Here is a 15,889-nt window from a genome sequence, read left to right on the forward strand (position 1 = left end):
TTCTTGAGTTCAGTGCTTCAGTGAGGCACTGATTTTCTGAACCTTTGTTTTAGGGATCAAAGTTTTAAAGCAGCAGAAACCATCAGGGTTCAGATATGACCAAAAGAGCAGCCCCCTCTTGAAGGAAGAATTCAATCCTAGGAGGCAGGAGAGCTGGATTCCAGTCCCAGCCTTGTCTCAGATCAGCTGAGTATCCTTGGGCAAGTCTCTTCCCCTCTCAGGACCCTCTTATTCATCTCAGGCAGCCAGGTAGGATGTGGACACCTGTACCAGGCAGGCTCCTACCAGGATAATACCCTCCATCTTTCAGAAGACAGATTTGGCATCACCCCCTTATGCGGTCCTGGCCTCCACCTCAACATGAACACCCATAAAAACTGTGCGATTGAATTTCCTTCTGCACGATGGAGTCAATAAGTAATGGTGACAGTGTCCCAGCTGAGATACATGGAGACTCTGGATTCGTGGTCAGAAACATAGGAGCCTGCAAAGAGCTGGCACTCACCTGTTGGAGTGTCTACCTCTTGCAAGCAAGGCCTCAGCCTTCATGTCCCAGCACCCAGAACAGTATTTGGTACCAGGAGGTGCTTCCTGCATCTTTACTGAATGAAAGAACAGCTTTAGGCCAAAGAGGAAGAATTCAGTCCAAGGCTAGAAATGGAGCTGTAGGGTCTGAGGCGGGTGTGCCCCCTGCTCACTGTGGGGGATGTCAAGGAAGAGGAGGAGGGAGGCACTTCAGATGGTCTTAGAAGGCAGGGGGTGTGAGGCTGTGTGCAGCTGGAGGAAGGGGCTTTGTGCAGAGAGCAGAGCAGAAGCAACAGTGAGGAGGTGGACAAGCCCAAGGCACGCTGGGGGTGTAGAGAGCAAAATGAGCTGGCTGGAGCCAGGGTGTGCTGGCACCTGTGTTGTCTTACATCTGCAAGGGGTCCCTGTTCCCCGGGGACAGGCAAGAACCCTGCCTCAGTTCTTGCCGGGTGTAGCCAGGGAGGCTGGAGATGTGTGTACGTGTGTGTGTGTGAGTGACGGGAGGAGTTGGGGGGGGGGGTGCACATTGGCATTCAGCATCCAGACGTGACAAATGTGCAGAAGTGTCCCAGGAGCTGTGGACATGAGTGGCTGGCTACAGAGATGCTCACCCTGTGATTTGTTGCTTTGATTCCTCAGGCCGTGACTTGGCAAGCACGACCCTCCCCGGGTACCCTCCGCACGTCCCCCCCGCTGGACAGGGCAGCTACTCAGCACCGACACTGACAGGGATGGTGCCTGGTGAGTTCCACTGTCGCGTCTCCACAGCAGGCAGCGGATGGGGTTTCAGTCGGGGGGCATCCCTGCAACAGCCCAGGTGACCTCCACGCTTCTGAGAAGTGGATCTGAATAAATCAAGCAGAGGTCCGCGCTCTCGGCCTCTCTCTGCAGCTGGGCCTGTGGTGGGGCCAGGACTAGCCAGTGTTGTTGGCACCTGGGAGGATATCAGAGGGGGGTCCTTGACTGTCACTCAAACAGTACCTCACTGGCCACATGGGGAGTCTGAACACAGAGCGGTGCAGGGCCTGGCTGAAGGTCGCCCAGCTAGTGTGGGGGGGAGCTTTTCTCCATCCTTCCTCCCCTCCCTTCCCCCACCCTGTCTCTCCCACCCAATTTGTGTGACATGACCAAGCAAGAAGCCCGTGAAGTGCTCTCCACAGACTTACTCCTTGGGGTTGAGAAAGATGTATTCGAGACAGACAGGATGTTGGCTGGTGGGTTTGTCACTTAATTGTAGATGGAATACCCTGTGGCCATTGAAACCTGATCTCCTCTGGCCAGTGATGTGTCAGTTTCAAGACATTTGGGAAGGAGGCCACCATGTCTGCTTGCATGGTGGGGTGGTGTGGGGACAAGACTGCACATCATCATGGTGCTGGCTGTCTGTGTATTAAGGGCATTAGCCTAGCAGGGATAGCCAAGGTATCCTTTTATAAAAGTGTTTTTAAAAAAATCAGGGGAAAAAAATCATGCCTTTGTTGAATGTTGTTGCACTTCTTTTATGGGTTAGCATTGACTCTTTTTTCTTTTATTTTTAAACATTCTCATTTATTTTATTTTTAATTGACAATTAATAATTGAATATATTTATGGGGTGCAATGTAGTGTTTCCATGCAATGATCAAATCAGGCTAATTAGCATATCTATCACCTCAAATATTTATTGTTTCTTTGTGGTGAGAACGGTTAAAATCCTCTCTTTTAGTTGTATTGAAATATGCAATACACTGTTATTAACTGTAGTCACCATGCTGTCTCTTGTCTGGAGGTATTTACTACGGGAGTCAATGACCACTTGTTTCAGTGCCTGGGGCTCTAAGGGTCCAATCCTCTCCTAACACAAGCAGTTGTCTCTCTCTGGCCAAAAAAAAAAAAAAAAAATAAAGGTTGTTTCAGTCCCCCTACCCCGCTTTCTATCTGGAGCCTCATAACAGCTTTAAGAAGTAGGTGGCTTCTTAGAAGTAGGTGGATCATCCATCCCACCGTATTGGTGAGGAAATTGAGCCCAGAAAGGGGTTGGGACATGTCCAAGTCACCCAGCAAGTAGGAGGCAGGGCCATGACTAGAAGTCAGTTGGAGCTGCCCTTAGACCAAGCATGAGGGGCCTGGGAGTCATTAGGAGCCACTCCTTAGAGGGCCCACTCTGTCCTGCTGGAACAATGCCCACCCCCAAGGATTGGGGAGACTCTGCAGAACCAAGGGGGACATGCTCACGGCCCTCCTTTTAGCCCACCCTGGAGTTCTAGCCATAAAAGTCCAAGTCTCTTCCAGCCTCTTCCCCAGGTCCATCCTCCTAAAAACTGCCATGTCACCAGTGTGGCCACCCCTGGGTTCGAGGGCTGGGTCTTTATGGGGGGTGTAAACAGAGCTGGGATATGAGGGCTGGGTGTCCACACTAGGACCTGCATAGCGATGAGTGGAGGTGGGGAGAGCAGGTCAGATCCTAGCCAGGGTGGGCTTTTCCCATGCAGCCATGTCCTGGCACAGAATGCCAAGGAGTCCCTGAATTCTAAATTCGATCATGGCCTTCCAGGTTGTTTCGAAGATGTATCTAACAAGGTAGGAGGATGGAGCATATTTCATTTAATGGTTTGTTAGCTTGGTTTATGACTTTTAAATATGAGATATATGGGAAATGCCCTCCGTGTGTACTCTTGCCCTGGGCCTTGCCAATGCTAGGGAGGCCTGCCAGGTTCCCACCTACAAAACCTTTGCCTTTTCTGCTGCAAGGATGGGCCCCTGGCAGATCACATGGAAATATTGTGCATGAGGCAAACAGAGGGGATGGGACATACACCAGTCTTCCCTAAGTCCCCCACTCGGCTTCTCATTTCCCAACCTTTAGCAAGTTAGGGCAGCCTTGGGACATGAATCCCAAGCCATATCCATTAATGGCCCCTTACATTTGTGCAACACTTTCTAGAATGCATAGTGCTTTCCCTGGAGCCCTTTGAGGTAATCACCCTATGAGGTGGGCAAGGTCTGGAGTGCAATCCCCATTTTCCAGAAGGGCTAGCCGAGACCCAGAGAAGTTAGGGAACGATCCCAGGCTGCACGGCTGGCAGGTGGAGGTCTTGAGCTCAGGTCTTCTGCATCCTCCCTACCGTGCTGCCTGTGTGTCTGAGTCTATCAACTCCAGCTTTTCAGTGATGGCAGAAGGGGAGACAGCAGCAGCCCCTACCCCTGTCCTGAGGACACATTGGCAGGTGACACTGAGGCCATCCAGCTGGCCCTCTCAGCTCCCCACTGCAAACCCCGAAGAGGCCTAGTTCAGAGAAGCAGCGGAATGACAGCTCCTTGTCCATTAACGGTGGCAGCAGGAATCACTCCCCAAGCAAGGGCACAGCCTAACCGTGCCTGCTGGTGGCAGCTGGACAGCGGTGCGGCATGGGGCACACAGTGGGAGGCACACGGTGTGGAGCAAGGAGAACACGCATATTGCCAGGGGAGCCTGCTGCTCGGGAGTCCCCCGACCCCTCTTCCTCTCTCTCCCTGCACTCCTGCCTTCTTGCATCTCTCTCTGTCCTCTTTCCCTTCTCTTCCCCGTCCTCCTCCTGCCTGGCCCTTTGCTTTCTCTTCTCATGCGTCCCCCAGCACTTACATGGTGCTGGGCCTGTGTCAGGGCTAGGATCCCAAGCTTAGGGGGCACAGCCTTCAGTTCCTGTTCCTCAGTGTCCAAACCAGTGTCATGTGTCTGGGACTCTTGTTCCCCCTATGCTTTCCTAATCTCTCTGCAGGCACTGGCCCCAGGGCTGTCCCACAGCACAGAGAGGGCCTGGCAGAGCAGGGTTCCTGGTCTGGCCTTCAGGCACTACTGTGGTCTGGCCCAACTTGCCTTCTCAGCTCCTCTCCCCGCCCTCCCTGTTCCTGGCTGCTTGCTGCTTCCCAGCACGCCTTGGTCTCTTCCCAGTCATTGTCCTTCCAGCCTCACCCTTCAGGGCTGAGCACACATCCCCTGCCCCACGAAGCCTCTGGCCCGGTCCTCCCTGGGGGACAATGCCTTATGCCTGGCTCTGTCACACCACACGACTCAGGCGTCTGTGGCGCAGTCAACTCTGCCCAAGCCCACATCTCTCGCTGGGACCTGGCTGGTCTTCTGTACCGTTCACAGCCCCTTGCACATGCTAGGTCCTTTTGTGAGCGCTGGCTAAAGGAGGGAGGCAGGGAAAATTATACTGACTTGTGTATTAGTTTCCTGCAGCAGCTGTAACAAATCACCACAATCTAGGTGGCTTAAAACAATAGAAATTTATTCCCTCCCAGTTCTGGAGCCCAGAAGTCCGAAATCAATTATCACTGAGCCAAAATCAAGGTGTCAGCAGGGATGCGCTCCCTCTGGAGGCCCTAAGAAAAGATCTGTTCCTTTCCTCTTCCAGCATTCTTGGCTCCTGGATGTGGCTGCATTACTCCACAGCCAGGATCTTCAAATCTCTCCCTCCTCCATCTTCATGTCACCTTCTACTCTGTGGGTGCCAAATTTCCATCTTCTCTCTTAAAAAGATACTAATGCATTTAGAGCCCACCAGGACAATTGAGGATAATCTCCCCATCTCAAAATCCTAACTTAATTACATCTGCAAAGGCTTTTTTTCAGTCATGTAAGGTAACATTCACAGGTTACACATAAGGAACCTTCATATGTACAACCTCTTACATGTAAGGTTGGAGGGATTAGGACATGGATGTACCACAACGGGTTTGAGGATTTCAGCTTTGTATTTGTTCAGATTTCTGATCCACAGCCTCTTGGGTTTCTGAGTCTGGGAGGTATTCATTCAATTGTGACAGTGCTGAAGGCGATGACAGTTGCATAGACCCCGAGGGCCTGGTGGCACATTTGGAGACATAAGCTGAGCAGGGCTCTGGGAGGTTTGTGTTTCCTGCTTTTATCTCTCTGAGGCTGCTGCACTGCAAAGGTCTGTTTCACTGCATGGAATGGTTCTCCCTCCTCGCCTCTGGCAGGCTGGTGGTGCAATCTCAAGGGAAACTGGAAATCTCCTGGGTTGTTTTCCCACTGTAGGCTTTGGGAAACATTTGACTGCCATTTATAAGTGAAAGCTTCCATTTGTAAGATTTGCTTCTAGGACATACGGAAAGCAATTGCCTCTGGGATACACTTTGACAGTTGAACTTTGGGACCTGAAAAAAATAGATGTAGCATTTTTCCATATTAAATGTCAGCTTGTTGGCTGGACTCACCTTTACTTTATTTTTTTTTTCCTCCCACATTCTTTCTTAAAATTTCTTTTATTTTTATTCTATATTAACAAGTTGTGGTTGTATAACCTGATTTTGTCACCTGCATGTAGTCTGCACCTTCTGGCTTCAGGGCATCCTCACATCTGCAGAATATGGCTTCTTGGTCTTCTCTAGTACTTGTAGATTCAGTTCCTGCAATTCTGGAGACTCTGGATAGCACTTTGCTGATCAGTCACATTGAAGAAAGCAAGTACAGCATATTATATCAGCTTAGAATGGAGACAATTTTCAGATTTTATTTCCATCAAGTCCCAGCAAATGCCAAAAGTTTTGCACTAAAGATTCCATAATGTCTTGATCAGTGTAACTAGTTGATTCCTGCCTGAAGATATTTGTGCAACCTAACAGATATCGACATAGCATTTAAAACTCTTAAAATTCTGGGCTGGGGGAAAAACGCAGGGGAGTTTACTGCCCTTTGGCTTCAGGGAGTCTAAGAAACAAGGTAACTAACAATCTTTGAGAGGAACCAGTATAGGAACCATGAGCCTCATCCCTTACCACCCACCAGAGCAAGGTGCACAAAAGGAACTTGGCTGGATCCCTGGGCTCTCTACTTGCCATGGATTGGTGGACATCATTTCTAGAAGTCTTTCAATTATGTCACTCACTGTTTTCTTGAAGTAGGAGGTGAGGGTACAGGGTACACTGGGGACCTGAGGCCAGTGGGGAGATTTGGACAGCACAGCAGTGAGGCCAGGTGAGCACAGCGACTACTGAACTCTTGGAGGAGAGGCACCTGCCATTTCCTGTGTTTAAAGCCCTCAGCCCCTCTCTGCTCTCTGTCCAGCCTGCCTGGCTCCCTCTCACCATTTGGATTTCCCCTCTTCAGAGAGGCCTTCTTCAGTGACCAAATATGTATTAGTTTCCTATTGCTGCCATCGTGCATCACCACAAACTAATGACGTAAAACAGTAGAGACTCATCATCTTCCAATTCTGGAAGTCAGAGCCCAAAATGGGCCTCACCGGGCTAAAGTCAAAGTGTCTACAAGGTTTGTTCCTTCTGGAGGCTCTAGGGGAGAATCATTCTCTTTCCTTTCCTAGCTTGTAGATGCTTCCTGCATTCCTTAGCTCATGGTCCCATTCCTTCATCTTCAAGACCGGCAACGTTGAGCTCAGTCTTTGTCATGTTGCCATCTCTCTGGTTCTCCCTCCTGCCTCCCTCATCCACTTATAAAGACTCTGTGATTACATTGGACCCACCTGGATAATCCAGGCTATTTTCCTTATTGTCAAGTCAGCTAGTTAGGAACCTTAATTCTACCTGCAACTTTAATTTCCCTTTGTCATGTAACCTAACAGGTTTCAGGGATTAGAATATAGACATTTTTGGTGGGGGACAATTATTCTGTCTACCATACACCATCTAAACTAGGACCCTATCATTCCTCTCTCAGAGCATCCTGTTCTTTTCACTCACGGTACTAAGCATAACTAAGGTCATTTAAAGAATGGTTTACTTGTTCCTAGCCTGGCTTCCCTTCAGACCTGTGTGGAACATAAGGGTTGTACAATAATCAAGGCTATGTCTATTTTGTTTACTGCTGTGTCCTTGGGTCCTGGCACAGTGCCCAGCACCTACTAGCACTCAGGAAATAGTACTGAAATAAAAAAGGGGAACTTTAGACTGCCAATGAGAGCTCCGTCCAATCTGTTGTGGCCCCAATGATTCTGGAGCTGTGGCTGTGCAGCTAGGGGTGCTGGGGCTGACCAAGGGCTGGGAGGGGCAGGGCCACTGGATTGGCAGCTGTGTGGGGAAGCAGTGGGAGGCTGTGTGGTTCAGAGCATGGACTCTGAAGCCAGAATGTCTGGTTGTGAATCACCATTCTTCTTCTCACTAGCTTTGTGACTTTGGGCAAGTTACATAACTATAAAATGGAGATGATGATAATAAATGTGAGCATTAGATGATGTAATATGAATAAAAACTGCGAGAACTTTGCCTGGCACATATTAAGTGCCATATAAGTGTTAATGGTTATTACTATTATTTATTCAGGGGTCTGAGTGGGGCTTGGTGGTGGAGAGAGAAACCTAGCAGGCATGCCTAACACTGGCCTGGCCTAGCAGGCATCAAACCAAGTGCTCTGCAGCAGAGCTCATACCCCGTGGAGCCCATGGATCAGTGGGAGAATCAATCGGAGAAGAGTCCAGTCACAGACAAGAGCATTGCCAAGGAAGAGTGGGGGCAGACTGAATGCTGGGGGCCTGGAGGAAAAGGAGAGGTGCCTGGGGTTGGCACAATTGAGAAAGGAATTCTGGTGAAGGGGGCCCTTCAGCTGGGCTGTGGAAAGTATATGCTTGGCTATCTGAAGAGCAGGGCAGGGGGGCATCAGGGTAGGGGAGGGGGCTGAGCCTAGTGGCTGGCATGACTCATGGATGCAGTATGCCCATGCTGGGTAAATGGGGTTGGCAGGAAGGGGAGCTATTTGGGGAGGAGCCTGGTGGCCAGCAAGGTTAGGATTTGAACTCAGAAACTTTTGGAGGCCAAGCAGTCATCCAGGTAAGGCTCTCTGCAGACAAGTGGTGAAGCAGACCAAGAGCACAAGGGCAAGGACTGGTACAGGGAGAATGATGTGGAGATGCCCCAAGAGAAGTGAGGGGCACTGTGGAGAGAGTGTAGCTGTGTGACCATGTACGAGCTCCATGACCTCTCTGAGCCTGCCTCACCTGCTGTTTGTCAGGACTGAGATGGTTGTTGTACAGTTGCAGAGGCACCAGCCATGTGAGGTAGGAAGAGTATTGAGGTTCTGGAGGGGAGGAGAGGAAGGTTTGTCTTGTCTGTCCATAGCGAGACCATGCCTAATTCTGAGTCTTGCCTGCTCGACAGGCCTGCTCTGTGGAAAGCATGCAGGCTTGAAGGGTGGGAGCCCAGCACCAGGCAGGACTCTGGCCCAGCTTAGCCAGGGACTCGGTGTGTGATCTGACATGTCATTTTCACTCTCTGGGTCTCATTTAGCATGTGAACCAGAGGTAAAATATGTTCTGCACAACTCCATAGGACCAGCTAATGGGAGCCAGAGGGACTTTTTAATTCTTGTATAAAGAACCTTCCCCGTAATTAAAACTGAAGACATTGGACTGGACAGGCTTGGGGGGGGGGGTGTCCAGAAGAAGCTGGCAAGAACTTGGTGGAGGGGACTTGAGCATCGCATGGGAGATTGGACCACTGCTCTCCAGGTGCCTCCCTGGCCTAAGCTTTAGGCTCGGGGAGTGTTTGCTCAGGGAATGAGTGGCTTTGTCCTTAGTTAGCTCTTACTTCCTCCTCTCCCTGGCTTTCTTCCTAAGCTCCTCGCTGGGGCTCCTGGTGGCTCTCTGGCCTGGGCACTTTCTAAGCCCACACCTTTGCCCACCTTGTCCTGGGTGCTGAGGTGCACACCTGTTGCTCGTTCCTGACTCTTTGCTGCCCTCTAGTGGCCTCCAGTCACTCTGCCACACCAGGAATGTAGAATTGACCTCGGGCAATGCCAGACACAGCCAGGATGCTGTGAACAGCACGTAGCCGTTCATTTGTTCATTCATTCATTCTTCAAACATTTCCTCAGAGACACTGGGTGCCAGTCGTGGGCCAGGTGTGGAGTTGCAAAGCAGCCCCTGCCCTCAGGGAGCTCACAGTCTAGTAGGGGAGACAGATATAAAAATCATTCCTGCGTGCTATGTTAAGAACTAAAGCCTAGGAATGTACAAAGTGCCAAGGAAGCTCAGGGGAGGGAGCTGCTGAGTCTGCTCGGTCAGTGGGGGGAGGGGGGAGGGGAAATCAGGAGAGGATTCCCAGAGGAGGTCGTCTGGGCTGGACCTTGAAGGGTGAGTATGCCAGTCTGAGAAGCTGGAGGAGCATTGCTGTGTAAGGGATCAGTGTGTGAGAAGCCCCAGAGGAACCAGAGAGCATGGGCATCAGGGAGGAGCTGGGAGTGACCAAAGCCTGGGGGAACTGGCAGGAGATGGGCAGGAAGGGCAGACTGGGCCTAATGAAGAAGGGCCTCAGCCAGCATCCAAGCCTCAACCGCTGGGAACCTCTGGCCATGAAGTGGTACATCCAGTAGCCTTGACAGATGGCAGGTTCTGCCCAGGAAGATTAGGACATGAGTCTGAGAGGTGAGACTGCCTGTGGCCCTCCCCCAACCAGGGTATGAGACAAGGGGTCTGCAGTGGTCTGATCTGGACAGTGTATGTGACTAAAGACACCAGGAGCCCTGCATTGAAGTGATGCTGGGATTGGGAAGAAACTGACACCCCTGTGGAGGGTTTCTGAGCCCTTGGCTGCATTTGGAAAGAAAAGTATTGCAAAAGACTCAGAGACGGAAAGGACACTGGAGGCGTGAAGGTCTTACTTGAATTTAAGAGACCTGGGTTCTGATTCCAGCTGCCAGATACTCACAGTATGACCTTGAAACATAACCACTGTGCTTTCTGCTCTCTCTCAAAATAAGAGGTGGGGGATGGGGAGACTGGACTGGATGCTTCTTAGGGGACTTTCTTGTCCTGCCCCTCAAGGGCTTCTAAGTCAGTGACATCCATGTCTAATGATGTCAACTGCTGGCTAGACTGGAGGGCTCCCTGAGCCCTGCCACTTCTGCTGTAAGTGGGCAGCAGATGCTTCCAGGTTCCCTTCAGATTTGGGGCTGTGAAGTGATCAGGCAGTGGCCCTGGCAGTCGTGTGATTGGGTCATAACCTCCGAGGGGTAGAGCTGAAGGAAGGGAGCCTGAGGATGTGCTAACCCTGTATCCCCACCGCAGTCTCCATACGGAAGGCCCCTACAGCTGCTGTGGCAGGCCAGGAGTGGCTTTCAGGGCCTCTGCACCTGGGATGGGTGCTCCCAGACTTTGGAATCTGGAACTTGGAGCAAGAGCAGTAGCAAAGATCACCATGATTTGTTCCATTGTGGGAAGCAAAGTGTCCCTTCTGGGAGCATGGAAGCAGGGAGGGAGCATCTCCCAGACTCAGGCAGGTGCTGGGAAATCTTCTTTTTTCACACATCAGAGTCCTTGTTGTAAGGACAGGTGAGAGGCTGAGTCCTAGCCAGGAAAGAGGTTTTTGGCCCTGTCTGAAACCAGGTGCTCGCTGCTGGGAGTTGGAGCTGGGGCGCTGAGGCCACCTTCGTCTCCTTCCATGCTGCTCTGCATTGAGCTCACTTGCTAGTTCTCACCAGTCTCCAGCTCCTTCTGATGGTGGTTGGCGGGACCCAGATCAAGCTGCACAGACCTGGTCATGAGTATGTGAGACCATGTGTTTGGACTCCTTACTTAGTTTCTTCCTGATGTCCTCTGCTACTGGTGTTTCTCAGAAGCAAACAACAAACAAAACAACTGGACTGTGATAATTTTTTAGGAGATCATGGGGAGTACAATAAGGATTTGCTTTAGAAGAAGTTGAAGTATTTGTGGAAGGTCTGAGTATTGGGTAGATGAAGTAAGGGTAGGTTGGGCCTGGTGGTCTTTAAGATCCTCCCAGCCCTGAGAGGTCAGGGTCCCTAGTTAGTGCAGAGGGGTACACAGCCCAAAGTATGGATGTCCTGAGGAGAATGGATGGCCTCGCTGGGCCTTGGGCCTTTTCCTCCTAAGTCCTGATGGCCAAGTCAGATTCTGACCAGAGGCAAAGTGGATGTGAATGCAGGAGATAAACCCTAAGGACTGGACAAGGCCTGCAGCCCAGGTGTGCACAGGCCACACAGTAATCAGCGGAGCAGCCTGACTCCAGACCTGAAGTTTAAGCCACTCTGCTCTAAATGCCTCCCAGTATCACTTCTTGCTAGACGGCCTGCCAAGGGGGCCGGGTGGCAATTCTCTCTGTTTACGTGGTTGAATTTTGGTTGGGGGCAAACAAGGAAAAGGGGTTTGGGGCCTGGCTTACCTGCAGATGGGCTAGAAAGGGAGAGGTTGATGTTCTGGGAGGAGCCCAGGCCAGGCAGCCCCCCAGAGGGGCTCCCCATGCAGGAGCGTCCAGCCCCTTCATCCACTGGACAGTGGCAATCTGCCCACCTAAGGCTTAGGGCCCAGCTCACTCTTTCCAGTTGTCTTTTTATCACATTATTTGTGAGTGTGTCTTAACCCCCACCAAACTTGAGCTCCTGGAGGAGGGGTTTGGTGTCCCATCTGGGACTTCACACAGTACCATGAACAGTGGGATACTTCTATCCAGAGAACCTCTGGCAGTGCCCAGAGACTTCGGGGCAGTGAGAGCCAGTGGGGCTTGGCTCCTGCCCTTGAAAAAGAGAGTGTTCTCAGGCAAGGCCAGATTGCCCATGACATGTCCCCAGAGAGGCCCTGGGCTAAAAGCCTAAGAGCTTTTCAGGAATTTACAACAACTCAAGGCCTGAACAAAACTCCTTTTGCCTCTAAAATTAAAAAAGGAAACTGGAAAACGGGCATTAATAAACGTTATATTAAATGTGTACAAATTGTAACATTGTGTTAACTTCATTAACTATTCAATTTAGAGCTCATAAAAATTTCATGACATTTGAAAATAATTTTTAGGGTAGATTTTCCCACTTTGCAAGAATTCCCAGGTCTGTGCCTTGATTGCTGAGAAATCAAAGCTAATCATCAATTAAATTACATGTGGCCAAGTAATTTCAAAAGCAAAATTGTGAACATAAGCTTTTTGCATTTTTAGAGTGAAAAGTATCATTACTGTGGTGCATTTAATGTGTGATTTAATGTGTAAGGTGGGGTGGAGAGGGGCCTCCAGAGGACGGCACCTGCGTATCTAGGAAGGAGGGGCTTGGGAGAGACAGATTTCCTGGTGAACCCTATTGAATGGAGTAAATAATGGTGCGGCCTTGAGCAGATCAGGTTGCGTAGCCATCATCCATCTATCCAGCCACTCATCTATCCATCTCTTCCTTCCTTTCCTTCCTTTCCTCCCTCCATCCCTTCATCCCTTCCTTTTTTCCTTTCTTCCTTCCAACATTTACTGAGCATTGATATGTGCCAGGTATAAGCCTAGGGACACAAGGTTGAAAGCCATGACCCTTGTCAGGTAAGTCAGTAAGGGTCCGTAGGGGGACAGGTGTGCTAACAGGTAAGCCCAGGGCCTCTGGGAGCACAGAGAAGAGAATCCAGCTTAGACTGGGGATGACAAGTATCAAGGGCTCTAGAATTTCTGTAGAGAAGGACTGGGGGTGGGGGGCATGTCTGAAGGTGCTTTTGCAGAGAGTTTTGCTAAGATTGAGAAAACAGCATTGTCCACATCCAAGAATGGGGGAAGTTAGGGACATAGCTACAGCCTTCCAAGTCATCCTGGTGCTGCCCCTGGGGCAGGGGAGGAACGTGGGAAGAGGCAGTTCTCAGGTGTGCTGTTGAGAGAGAAGCACCTTTTAGCCAGTGGGGCGTGGAGAGGAGGGAGAAGCATTTCAGGCAGGATAGGACAGCGTGGACAGAGGCTCTGGGCATGCTTTGCTCCTGTGCATACTGGGGTCCTTCCAGAGACCTGCTTTCATCTCCTGGGGCTGTCTGTGGTGGACTCCCTTTGACTTGCTGGCATCTGCAGCCTCGTCTCCAAGACCTCTTCTGCTGCCAGCCCTCAGCTGCACCAGCCACTCACTGCCTGTGGCCCTGAGGGCCACTCTACTTCTATCCAGAGAAACTCTGGCAATGCGCAGAGACTTTGGGGCAGTGAGAGCCAGTGGGGCTTGGCTCCTGCCCTTGAAAAAGAGAGTGTTCTCAAGCAAGGCCGGATCGCCCATGACCATAAACTAATTCTACCAACAGGCCCCTCCCGCCCCATCGTACTGGGGGCTTTACAGTCTATAAAGGGACCGCACACCTGTCATTCCCAGCTGTCACTTGAAAGCATCTTGTGAGGGTGGGATGTGTATCCGCATTTCAGAAGCAAGCTAACCGGGTCCAGAGAGATGGTATGCCTCTCTGGGGCACACGGCCAGTCAGGGAGCAGCTGGGCCTGGGCCTGGAACTGGTGTCTCGAGTTCACCAAGGCCCTGGTGCCTGTGAAGACAGAGGGAATGGAGACTACCTGAGGGGCTCTGGGTCCCAGGGAAGGTCCTGACTTCCCTGCTGCTCCCTCAGGGCTGTGCATGGCCTTCCTGACCCAGGGTTCTTCTATGGCTCAGGAAAAACCCTTCCTGCTAGGACACTAGGAAACTCACACTTCACGTTCCAGTATGTTCCTCTCTCCCTCCCTGTCTTCACCTGTCCGTGTTCAACCTATCCTCCTGGGCTTAAATGAAGTGCTCCCCCTTACTGGAAGCCTACTCTCCCAGACCCCTCCCCAGGGGCCTCACCCCCCCACTTAGTGCACCCCTAGGGCACTGCCCATGGTCGGCCAGAGCTTGAGTGACCAAGTGCTCCCATTTCCTGGTTGTTTCCAAGGTCAGGACCTGCCTTGAATTCTTCTCAGAATCCTCCACCTGCCCAGTCCCCGCATACAGTAGGTGTTCAATGGATGTGGGTGGAATTTATTTGAATGCACCACTTGCCCCTCTGTGTCTTGTCTTGTCTGGTCCAGAATCCAGGGCTCAGGGTCCAACTGTGTGACTAGACAGGGCCTGAGCTCTGCTTCAACGCCCGCACCCCTCCCTCCAATATTTGCTCAGGCTTCTCCCTGGAAGACGCTGAGACAATGGCCCTTGTTACCCTCTGTTTGAGTTACTTATTTTTTTTCACTTTTCCCTCCTTCTCCTCTCGGGGGACTCACCTCTCGCCCTCATCCCTCATGTTTTCCCTTTCACTTGACTGTCACTCTCATTGTCCTCCCGGGGGCCGGGAACGCAGGGTGACAGGCAAGGGGAGCCCAACCGGGCTGGGGAGGCTGGAAATATAGTCATTAATGGGACCCGCGAAGCCCAGATGTCCTCCCTGAATGTGGGTAATTTGTTTTTAATGAAAAACCACGCGGTGACCCTGAACAAATGAATTTTCTTTATAAGGAGTCTATGTGCAATGGCACAAATACAGGACCCGAAACAGGGAGGCTGAAATCCAGAGTTGAAGAAAAGAGAGAAAGAAAGAGAAAAGGAATGGAAAAGAGAGCAAGATAGATAAAAGAGGGAGGAAAGAAAAATTTTAAATGACAGCTGTGTTATCACATCCTTTTGTCTAAAGAGCTATTCCAGGTCAAAAAATGCCTTGGGCATTGTCCTGCCAGAGCAGGATGCGGGACAGTTGTGGCCATTTTGAGGTCTCCTTCACAACAATGCTAAGAATATGAACCACCATCTGGACAGAGCTTTACAATTTACAAGTCTCTTTCACGGTTAATCTCAGCAGATCCTCACAGACTTGGTTGTTAGCCCCATTTTACAGAGAGGAAAACTGAGACTTAGGAAAAGAGGTTTGCGTGAGGTCACACAGCTAGTAAGTGATAAGTCTAGAAGACAAGGGAAGGATTTTGCCAATTTGGAGTCTGACTCTTAGAAACACTGTGTTAAAGTCTAGAAAATGCTTTCCCTGTGTGACATAAGAGAAGGTTGTGGCTCGAGCAGATCTATAAGGGAGATACTATGTTATTATACTGAGAAGTCTTCAATTGCAGCAAATTCCCACGGCCCCTAGAACTTTGCACTGGGGCTCTGTGAATGTGCAGCCTTTCTGAAAGCACTTGGGGTGAGGGTTTCCTAGAAAGAAAACTCCCCAGGAGTGATCCAGAGACACTTGGAAAAATGGGTGCAAAAAAAATTGGAATCTGCATCATGGGAAATAGGAGACCAGCCATGTACCACCCACCACCACCCAGGGCCTTTCGTCAAGCCGTCATTGGGAGCCGCAGCAAAGGCATTGACCTAACAGAGGCCCCGCTGAGGGTCTTGCCCTTGGCTTTGGAGGAATCGCCCTGTAGGAGGAGCGTGGAGGGCTTTGGGGTGTGTCTGTGTGTGTTGGGTGGTGTCTGTTCTAACATGTACCTCGCAGAGGGGTGGAGATGGCCCTTGTACATCCTGTGGCTACTTCTCCCTCCATCATGGATGGACAGGGCTGGACTCGACCTTAGCAATCAGCCCAGGAGTGTGCAGACAGGGACAAGGAAAGGACTTGTTCAGGGTCACACGGCAAGTCAAAGGCAGAGCCAGGCTGGCCTCTTCCTCTGGCAGCAGCCTGCCTATTGTGTCCATCCCCTCAGTTCTTCAAGGCAGCAAGGAAAAGGAGGC

General features: G+C 50.9%; 1 protein-coding gene across 1 annotated transcript in view; it reads left to right on the forward strand.

Annotated features, from left to right (window-relative positions):
* PAX5 (paired box 5) overlaps positions 1-15,889 on the forward strand; it is a 169,110-nt gene that overhangs the window by 126,251 nt on the left and 26,970 nt on the right. The window contains exon 8 of the mRNA XM_063081683.1: positions 1,165-1,266. Within this exon, the coding sequence (XP_062937753.1) occupies positions 1,165-1,266 (102 nt within the window). The remainder of the gene's footprint in view (positions 1-1,164; positions 1,267-15,889) is intronic.

This window comes from Cynocephalus volans, chromosome 17 (genome assembly GCF_027409185.1).
Source record: "Cynocephalus volans isolate mCynVol1 chromosome 17, mCynVol1.pri, whole genome shotgun sequence".
NCBI classification, from domain to species: Eukaryota; Metazoa; Chordata; class Mammalia; order Dermoptera; family Cynocephalidae; genus Cynocephalus; species Cynocephalus volans.